This window comes from Telopea speciosissima, chromosome 4, assembly GCF_018873765.1.
Source record: "Telopea speciosissima isolate NSW1024214 ecotype Mountain lineage chromosome 4, Tspe_v1, whole genome shotgun sequence".
Taxonomy (NCBI): domain Eukaryota; kingdom Viridiplantae; phylum Streptophyta; class Magnoliopsida; order Proteales; family Proteaceae; genus Telopea; species Telopea speciosissima.
This window is the reverse complement of record NC_057919.1, coordinates 36,394,663-36,405,524: the sequence shown is the minus strand read 5'-3', so window position 1 is coordinate 36,405,524 and position 10,862 is coordinate 36,394,663. Positions and strand designations below refer to the sequence as shown.

General features: G+C 38.7%; 1 protein-coding gene across 1 annotated transcript; it reads left to right on the top strand.

Annotated features, from left to right (window-relative positions):
- The first annotated feature begins 3,240 nt into the window (after positions 1 to 3,240).
- Positions 3,241 to 3,879, top strand: LOC122659259 (uncharacterized mitochondrial protein AtMg00860-like). Its single transcript, XM_043854389.1, has one exon. The coding sequence runs from the start codon at positions 3,241 to 3,243 to the stop codon at positions 3,877 to 3,879; it is 639 nt and encodes a 212-aa protein (XP_043710324.1).
- Positions 3,880 to 10,862: the final 6,983 nt, after the last annotated feature.

The window sequence follows — 10,862 nt, the reverse complement described above, 5'->3', positions numbered from 1 at the left end:
CTAGCCCAATCGATGGGTGTTACATGTTTAAACATGATTACAATTAGATTTGGAACTTAAAGAAACAAGAAAAACAAGATTTCAACATCGCTCAAACAATAAAACCCAATATCAAGGAAAAAGGGGAAGAAAATCTAGTTAAAAACCTAGAAGAAGAAAAAAAAATCAACTCACGGGAACCAAAATGGGAAAGGAATCTCATACCTTGAAGTGACGGGGGGTTGGATTTGAAGTTGAAGGAGTCCAAATCCACGATTTTAGTGCTGGAAATTTCGAGCGGACGAAGTTTGGGCTTCACTTGCTCTGTGTCTCCGCCTTCCCTAGCCAAGCCAAAATGAAACTGAAACGCGCGGTTGGTATTCTTATTAAAATTTTTCGAGCAGATGCATGACTAGACTCACTATCGTGAATCCCCCAGTGAATCCGCTGAGTATAAAAACCTTGACCTTTCGTTTGCTGAATTGAGCGGACGAATGAACGGTACCACAATACAAGGATCCATTCATAGTTTCGTTCGGCTCAGTCCTCTCGACCAGTGAACACCCTGAGAACGGATGAACGAACGAACTCACGTTCCACATCCGTCCGTTAGTTCGTTCAATCTAATTTTTTACGAACGGAGTCACGATTGGACTCAGGAGATTAGATCCGTCCGTGGATCCGCCCGTGTTCTAAAGGGCTATTGGCCTATATTTTTAGCTCAGCCTCATTCTTAGGGCCCTAGTTTCTTTTGTGTGTTGGTACACACACCTCGTATAAAATTTTATGCTTGCTTCCCTTAAGGTCCCTTACCTTGCATTTAATTCCCTTGTCTTTGAGCTAACATGTAAGGCATCTTATTTATATCAAGTGCTGAATCATGGTCAATACTCGCAACCGGAATCATTCCCCTCCTAGGGATGATGCCGGTGATGTTTTCGAGGAAGGTTTGCCTACACCGCCTCAGGTGAACACTTATAACGTGGATGTTACCGCACTCTTAGGGACATCGGGAATACAGGAATCCCAGAATGAGCAGTTCACTTTTATGCAGAATGTGATTGCCCAGCTTTAGACTGTTGGTCGGGAAGGACCAAGAGTGCCACCTCCAGTGCACGAAGTCCCTAATCCCGCAGCCAATACCACTCCTATTATTCCTCCTCCTGGGCCAACTGCAGTTGAAGTTCCTACTGTGCAAGTGCTTCCAAATCCAACTCCTCTTGCTCTGGCTGCTTCACCAGTCAGAAATGTGGTGCCGAAATGGGCTGATGCCTCCAAACTTTCTGAGAAGTTCCAAAAGCACTGTCCACCTACTTTTTAGAAGTTGATCCATGACTCTATGTTCCCGGCTACCTGGATACGGGATCTTGAAAGGATCTTTGAGGTACTAACATGTAGTGATCTTGAGAAGATTCGATGTGCCACTTTCCAACTTTGAGGTGACGCTGATGCATGGTGGCATTCCTCAAAGGAACATTTCTAGGCCAAGTATCCAAATGCAACTTGGGCTCAATTTAAAGAAGCCTTTCTCGAGAATTACTTCCTAAGGAATTTTTTAGAGAAGAAAGAGATTGAATTCATGAACCTCAGTCAGGGATCCAAGTCGGTCCTTGAAAATCAACAGACCTTTGAGGAGTATTTCTACTTTGCTCTGACCCACTTGAAGACTGAGGATGTGAAAGCGAGAAGGTTCGAAAGGGGGCTTAGAGCCAGCTTAAGTACTTTTGTGGTACTACACAAGTACCCCACCTATGCAGAAGTGGTCGAAGCCACCAAGTTGATAGAAGACCAGTAGAGGGAGAATTACAGGGCCATACAAACGGGCAAGAGGCCAATGCCATCTCATGACTCTAGGGGACCTAACAAGTTCCAAAGGAGAGAGGGGCCTACACCAATATAGCTCCAATTCAGTCCCATAGACCTGATGTGGCCCAGGTGCCTAAAGCTACATCTGATCCTTATTATGGGACCCAGACCTTTGTTTGTTACAATTGCAAGGAGTCTGGCCATATGGCCAAGGATTGCCCACAACCTCGACCACCGGGTTCATGGCCAGTTGTGACTTCCAAGGTGCCCCAAGCTAAGACTGCTGTTCGCCCACTTATTTCTCCTCCAGCAACTAAGACTCAAGGGTGAGTTTATTCTGTCACTCATAAAGAAGCCCAGTCTGACCCTGGCGTCATCACAGGTATTGTACTTAACCACCTTAGTAAAATTCTTTATGTTGAGTTTATCATGTTTGTCTATTCGGTGTTTGCCAGACATGATTTCTGTGTGCTCCTTACCTGCATATGTGTTATTTGATGCGGGAGCATCACATTCCTTTATATCACCTTCCTTTGCCAAAAATTATCGATTGAATTGGCCAATATGGAACAAAAGCTAATAGTTTGTACACCAACTGGAAGTAAGGTCGAGCTTGACCAAGCCTTCAACTCTTGCCCTGTTCGAGTGAGCGACCATGGACTTGAGGCCAGTTTGATAATCCTAAATATGAGAGACTTTGATATCATTTTGGGAATGGATTGGTTGTCCACTCACGGAGCTAGCCTAATCTGTGCAGAGAGGAAGATACTCTTCAGGTCAGGAGAAGGCAATGAATTTGTGTTCAAGGGTAACAAAAGTAAAAAGCCTAAAAAGACAATCATTTCGGCTCTCCAAGTTCAGAAGCTCTTAGAACAAGGATGCCAGTGTTACTTAGCCTCCATGTTGGATACTGAAGCCAAGATTACACCTATGGAAGGGATAAGTGTCATAAGAGATTTTTCTGATGTCTTTCCAAAAGACCTCACACGGTTACCACCGGATCGGGAGACAGAATTTATGATTGACTTGGTGCCTGGTGCTGCTCCAATGTCTAAGGCCCCATACAGGATGGCCCCATTAGAATTAAAAGAACTTCTAGAGCAACTTAATGATCTATTGAAGTAGGGCTTCATCAGACCAAGTGTTTCCTCATGGGATGCACCAGTTTTGTTTGTGAAGAAGAAGGACGGTAGTATGCGTATGTGCATTGACTACCATGAACTCAACAAGCTTACGATCAAGAATTGGTACCCGTTGTCTAGGATTGATGATCTATTCGACCAATTGCAAGGCGCAAGGGTATTCTGCAAGATTGATCTCCACTCGAGGTATCATCAATTGAAGATCAAAGGTAGTGATATCAGCAAGACCGCGTTCAGATCGCGATATGGACACTATGAGTTTCTGGTTATGTCCTTCGGGCTGACCAATGCCCCGATAACTTTTATGGAATTAATGAATAGGGTGTTTCACGATGACCTGGATAAGTACGTTATTGTATTCATTAACGACATCCTGGTCTACTCCAAGAGCGAAGAAGAGCATACTGATCACCTTCGCTTTGTGCTACAGCGCTTGAGAGAAAAGCAATTATATGCTAAATTTAGCAAGTGTGATTTCTGGTTACAGCAAGTGGCTTTCCTGGGTCATTTGGTTTCTACGAAGGGTATTGAAGTTGACCCTGGTAAGGTACAATCAGTAGTTGACTGGGAGACACCCAAGAATGTAGCAGATATTCATAGTTTCCTCGGTCTAGCCGGCTATTATAGGAGATTTATCGATATTTTTTCTAAGATCTCTGCTCCTATGACTCGACTGACCCAGAAGGGAGTGAAGTTCGAGTGGTCAGATGACTACAAGAAGAACTTTCAGGAATTGAAACAAAGACTGATTTTGGCTCCGATACTTACCATTCCAAATGGTATCGGAGGGATGGTAGTTTATTGTGATGCTTCAAAGATGGGCTTCAGCTGTTTTTTAATGCAGAATGAAAAAGTGGTAGCCTATGCTTCTCGTCAACTGAAGGATTATAAGAGGAATTACCCAACTCATAACTTAGAGTCGATGGCTGTGGTCTTTGCCCTGAAGATCTAGAGACACTATCTGTATGGAGAGAAGAGTGAGATCTATAGTGACCATAACAGCCTCAAATATTTCTTTACTCAGAAGGAACTCAACATGAGGCAGAGGCGTTGGTTGGAACTTATGAAAGACTACGATTGCACCATCCATTACCATCCAGGTAAGGCAAACGTTGTGGCGGATGCTCTTAGTCAGAAGTCCCAGACCTTATCCATCGCATCCTTGGTGTTGAGGAAAACACCTCATATACTCCAAGCCATGTTTTGATGATAACAAATAAAGCCTCTCTTAGACTAACATTTGTGTAAGATGTTTAGATGAGAGCATAGCACCAAATGAGGGGGAGCATACACAAGAGCGTATACAAATGCATACAAGAATACTGCTCAAGATGATTCCAAAGACATGGAAGTCAAAGAGTCAAACTTTGAAGACAAAAGGCCTTGGCTAAACAAAAGAGTTTTTTGTCAAAGATTGAAGATATTTTGAAGACTTTGTAATCAAGTATTTGTCATGATAAAATCACAAATGATGTAATGCACACACACACGCATACATCCATTTAGAATGTCCTTAGGAGGTAAATTGACCCCGTAGACATATGACCATTTAGTGTTGGAACCCCCCCAAACCAACCCCTTAATGGAATTGGACTATTTCCCCTGAATTTATCCAATCCAGCATACCGGTTCCCAATCTGGCATACCGGATCAATGGGAATCTCAGGAAATTGGTCACAGTAGCCCTCCGGAGTACGCTGGATTATAATCCAGCATACTGGATTCATCTTACCTGTTGTTTTACCCTGATCCGGCATACCGGATAGCTATCCAGCATACCAGATCAATATTAGGCTATTATATTTTGACCGTTGTTCCTCTGTTCAATATGGAAATTAGGTAATCCGACATACCGGATTATATATGGCTTTTGAAATCCAATCTTAATTTAGATTCCTAATTATATTAAGCCATCTAGCCTATAAATACCCACTTGTTTAGGGCTCTAAACACCACTGCTAATCATAATTAAGAGCCTCCAAAAATAAGTCATTCTCAAGTGAGAATTCAAGCACTCATTCAAGGCATTCACTCACTTAGCTTCTTTCATTCAATTTGCATTAAAGTTCAAGATTGAAAGATAGCATATCATTACTAAACATTGAGGTAACTCTAAACCTTTAGTACATTCATTTTTACTTATTATAAGTAGGTTGAGTTCTCTTGCTCGAAATCAAGAGTAGATTGAGTCCTCTTGCTCATTAACTCAAGATTAGTTATTGTTGAGTTCTCTTACTCATTATTCAAGAGTTGTACGAGTTCTCTTGCTCACACTCAAGAGTTGTTATAGTGAAATTCTCTCTAAGGTGAAAGGAGTGGATGTAGGCAAGTATTGGCCGAACCACTATAAATCTCTTGTGTCACATTTTGATTTATTGCTTGTCATTATATTGGTAATTTGTTTTATTTTCGCATTAATTTTTATAATTTCCTACCTTCACCTATTCACCCCCCCTCTAGGTGAATTCACACTTGGTATCAGAGCGGAAGCTCAAGACTTTAATTGTTTTTCAATCTTTAAGAGCTAAAGACCATGGGATCCTCTGCCAATCATAAGATTGAAGGATATAACATTATCCGATCTCCTTTCTTTGAAGGTGAAGGATTCTTCTATTGAAAGAATCGCTTCAAAAACTTCGTGTGTGCCAATAACATTGACGCATGGGAAGTAATTGAAAATGGACCAAATACCATAGACAAGCCCAAAGAAGAGTGGACCCTAGCTGAAAAAGCTAAGATTCAACTCAATTTTGTAGCTATAAATTATATTCAATGTGCTCTAGGAGAAAAGGAATACAATAGAACTTGCATGTGTGACTCCGCTAAGGAGATATTTGATAAGTTTGTTGTTACCTATGAAGGTACTTCAGAAGTCAAGCAATCTAAGATTGATATGCTTGTAAATGAGTATGAGGTATTTAAAGTGAAAAATGATGAAGACATATATGCTATGTTTACCCGGTTTACTAACATTGTGAACAAGCTGAAAGGGTTAGAGAAGGTCTACTCCAATGGTGAAAATGTTTGAAAAATATTGAGATTTCTCTCAAAGGAATGGAGACCCAAGATTACAACAATCAAAGAGTCCAAAGACATTGACAAGTTGAGTCTAGATGAACTGTTGGGATCACTCCAAACTCATGAAATGGAACTCAAGCTAGACACCAAGGAGGATGAACCAAAAGATCCAAAGAAGAAAGTTATAGCGTTCAAATCTTATGAAATTAGTGACGACGAAGAAGAATTATCTGATGACGAGATCACTTATCTATCCAAGAAATTCTCTCAATTCTTGAAGAACAAAGGAAAAGTCACATTCAACAAGACGAGATTCTCAAGAGACCAAAAAGGTAAAAATACTCCTAAAGAGAATAATGACTCTTCTTCAAAAGACATTGTGTGCTATGAATGTAGGAAACTAGAACACTACAAGGGAGACTGTCTAAAAATAAAGAAATACAAGAAGGCCTACAAAGTTGAACATTCATTTGATTCAAGTGATGAAGAAGATTATGATGAAGCATCTCAAGAAGAAGAAGAACAAACTAATTTGGCACTCATGGCTACTGAAGATGAAGAAATCCAAAATGAGGTAATTCCCACTTCTCTATCTCATAAAGATAAGGACTTCCTAGAATTAGAAGAAGCATTTGAAGACCTCTATCAAAGCAGCATGGAGTTAGCTACTACTAAAAAGAATCTCTTAAAAGAGATAAATACCCTCAAAGACCAAAACACAACTTTAACTTCTCAAGTTAATAACTTAGAAGAAGAAAAAGAAAAATTATATAAAGCCTTGGAATCATTTACCAATGGCAAGAAAACTCTTGACATCTTACTTGGAAATGCCTCCAAAGCACCTCTTAACAAGGAAGGGGTAGGCTATGATGTGAACAAAGGTTCAAATCAAGCAAAAGAGCCAAGTACAAGTAAAATGGTAAGTAAGAAAGTTAAAAAGAAGTTTTGTAACTACTGTAAGAAGAAATGTCACTCTATTGAGGAGTGATACTTAAGAAAGAAAAGTCCTCAATTTATCAAGCCAAATCCCAAAGAAAAGACTCCATATATTACTTAAACTGTTGTATGTAATAATTGCAACAAAAAGGGACACACTATTTGGGAATGCTATCACATGAAGCAACCTTTTCATCATCCTGGAAGACCTTATAATGGTCAAAACAGGAGGAGTCATCCTAAGTTGCAAAGACTGCCCAATAACCAAGGTTCATATAGGGCATCCCAAAACCAAAGACGTTAGAACCCCCGATCATACCCGAATTGGTATGAAAACCAAAAGGTAAATGGTAACCAAATGATTTGGAGACCAAGAGAAAGGTATGATACTAACAATGATGGACCCAATATACAATGGGGACCAAAGTTTTATTAAGTATCTTTGCCTTATAGGTGAGTTTGAGCAATATGGAATGATACATTGATAGTGGCTGCTCAAAGCACATGACATCCAATCCAAAGCTGTTTTCGGAGCTCAAAAAGCAAAAAGGAGGATGGGTATCTTTTGGAGACAACAACAAAGGAAGAATTATTGGTAATGGATCCATAAAATTTGGAGGTACAGTAATTTTCAACGTTAGTCTAATTGATAATCTTAAGTATAATTTACTTAGTGTAAGTCAACTATGTAACAATGGTTATTTTGTTAATTTCAATGCCTTTAGATGTGAGATCCAAGGATCCTAATGATAATATAATTCTTAAAGGATGTAGAAAGAACAATGTTTATACTTGCACATTTAGTGTAAACTCTCATGATGCTTACCTTATTTCTAAATATGATGATACTACCTTATGGCATAGGAAACTGAGACATATTAATCCTAAGATAATTAGATCTCTTTCCTCTAAGGGCTTGGTGAGAAAATTACCTAAGTTGAACTTTGATAAACAACATACTTGTGGAGCTTGTCAAAGAAGTAAACTTACCAAAGCTTCTCACAAAGCCATTAAGTTTGTTGTCACTTCAAGACCTCTACAATTACTTCACTTGACCTATTTGGACCAATTCAAACTACTAGTCTGGGAGAAAAGAAGTATACCTTCGTTATTGTAGATGACTACTCCCGTTTCACTTGGACCCTCTTCCTCAAGCATAAAAATGATGCATTTGAGGAGTTTGTATCTTTTTGCAAGAGAATACAAAATCAAAAGGGTTATTTGATTCCTTCTATAAAAAGTGACCATGGCAGTGAATCTGATAACATAGACGAATTTGGTGAGTTTTATCGAAAACAAGATATAACTCATAACTTTTCGACTGCTCAAACACCACAATCTAATGGTGTGGTTGAAAGGAAAAATAGAACCATACAAGAAACTGCAAGGACCATGCTCAATGAGTATTCTTTGCCAAAGTACTTATGGGCCGAAGCTGTTCACACGGCATGTTATGTGTTAAACCGAGTTTTGATAAGACCTATCTTGTTGAAAACCCCCTATGAACTGTTTCATAATAAGCTTCCTAAATTTGATTACTTTAAAGTTTTTTGTTGTACATGTTTCATTCTTAATACTAAAGACAACTTAGAAAAGTTTGAAGAAAAGGCCGATGATGGTATCTTTCTAGGCTACTCCACAAATAGTAGAGCTTATAGAGTATTCAACAAAAGAACTCTAGTTGTGAAAGAGTCTTTGAACGTAAAGTTTGATGAATCCATGGCCAAGGACAAGTACAAAGACTTAGAAGAAGATGATGAAGATGAAGTACTTGAGATTAGGAAAAGAGTCAAAAATGTCTCTTTAGAAGAACCTAATAATCAAGTACATAAACTTTCAAAAGAGATAAAGACTGTTAAAGACCATCCTTTTGACCATGTCGTTGGAAACCTTGAGAAAGGCATACAAATAAGAAGTAAAATTCAAAATGTTTGTTCCAATGTTGCCTTCATAGCTACCATTGAACTTAAGAACATTAAAAAAGCCCTTTTGGATAGTAATTGGATAATTGCTATGTAAGAAGAGCTTAATCAATTTGAAAGAAATCAAGTTTGGGACTTAGTGCCAAAACCATCAAACACCAAGATAATTGGAACTAGATGGGCTTTTAGAAATAAACTTAATGAAGATGGTAATATAACTAGAAATAAAGCTAGGCTGGTTGCTCAAGGCTATAATCAACAGGAAGGAATTGACTTTGATGAATCAGATGCTCTTGTAGCTAGACTTGAGTCTATTAGAATGTTGTTTGCTTTTGTCTATCATAAGAATTTCAGGTTACACCAAATAGACGTGAAGAGCGCATTCTTAAATGGCTTCATAAATGAAGAAGTATATGTGATCCAACCACCTGGATTTGAGGATTCAAAGAAACCTGATCATGTCTACAAGTTGAAGAAGACCCTGTATGGCTTGAAATAAGCCCTACGAGCTTGGTATGACAGATTGAGTAAATTTCTGGTTGATAATGGATTCTCAATGGGTAAGATCGATACTACACTCTTTGTTAAACATAAGAATAATGATTTAATCATAGTCCAAATCTATGTTGATGATATCATTTTCGATTCTACAAATGAATCACTTTGTCATGATTTTAGTACATGTATGAGTAGTGAATTTGAAATGAGTCTAATGGGAGAATTAAATTTCTTTCCAGGATTTCAAATAAAACAGACTCCTAATGGGATTTTCATCAGTCAAACTAAGTATCTTAAAGAATTATTAAAGAAGTTTGACATTAATGAACAAAAGTCATTTGGTACTCCAATGAGTACATTTGTAACTTTATCCAAGGATGAAGATGGAACCCCTGTTGACCCAACTAAATACAGAGGCATGATAGGTAGTTTACTCTATCTAACGGCTAGTAGACCTGACATAATGTTTATTGTCTGTGCTTGTGCTAGGTTTCAAGCCAAACCTATGCAATCCCATTTGAGTACTGTGAAGAGAATCTTTAAGTACTTAAAAGGAACCCCAAGCATTGGCCTTTGGTACCTTATGGACAATGACTTTGACCTTATTAGCTTCTTCGACACCGATTTTGTTGGGTGTCATGTTGATCGCAAGAATACAAGTGGATCTTGTCACTTCTTAGGATCTTGTTTGGTTTCGTGGTTTAGAAAGAAGCAAAATTCTATTGCTCTGTCTACCATTGAGGCCGAATACATTACAGCCGGATGGTGTTGTGCACAAGTGCTATGGATGAGGCAAACTCTCCAACACTATGGAGTTAAGTTTGACACTTCCTCTATCCAATGTGATAACACAAGTGCAATCAACCTTAGCAAGAATCCAATTTTACACTCAAGAGCTAAGCACATTGATATCCGTCACCATTTCTTAAGTGACATAGCTCAATGAGGTGAAATCTGACTTGATTTTATTGAGACCAAGAAGCAACTCGCGGACATCCTCACAAAACCCTTGAGTGAAGAAAGATTCTGCACTCTTAGAAGAGACCTAGGCATTTGTGATCCCTTTGCATAAATCATTCACGTTGTTTAATTGTGTTTTTACCTCTATTTCTGCTGAAACGGCATACCGGATTGCCAAACGGTATGCTGGTTCAACAAATTTGACTGTTTTATGGCCGTTGGACCTAAAATGGTATACCAGATTAGATTTTTTTGACTGTTTTATGACTGTTATACAGATTTGTTTACCTATTTAAAGCCCTATTTTTTGTTATTTTCTTATTCACTGTTCACTCTAATTATGATTTACATTTTGTTAAGCATTTCTCTCTTTTTTACTCTCTCTCTCTCTCTCTCTCTCTCTCTCTCTCTCTCTCTCTCTCTCTTTCAAAATGAGTCAAAGAGGTAAGGAAATGATGGCCAAAAATCAACCTTCTAAAAGAGGAAGGACCGGAGGAAGAGGAATCGGTTCAAGATAGCCTTATGCCAAAAGAGAAGATCAAATTTTTTGATCTAGGGAATGCCGTGCAAATTGGCATCTCTACCTTGCAAGAAAAATAGA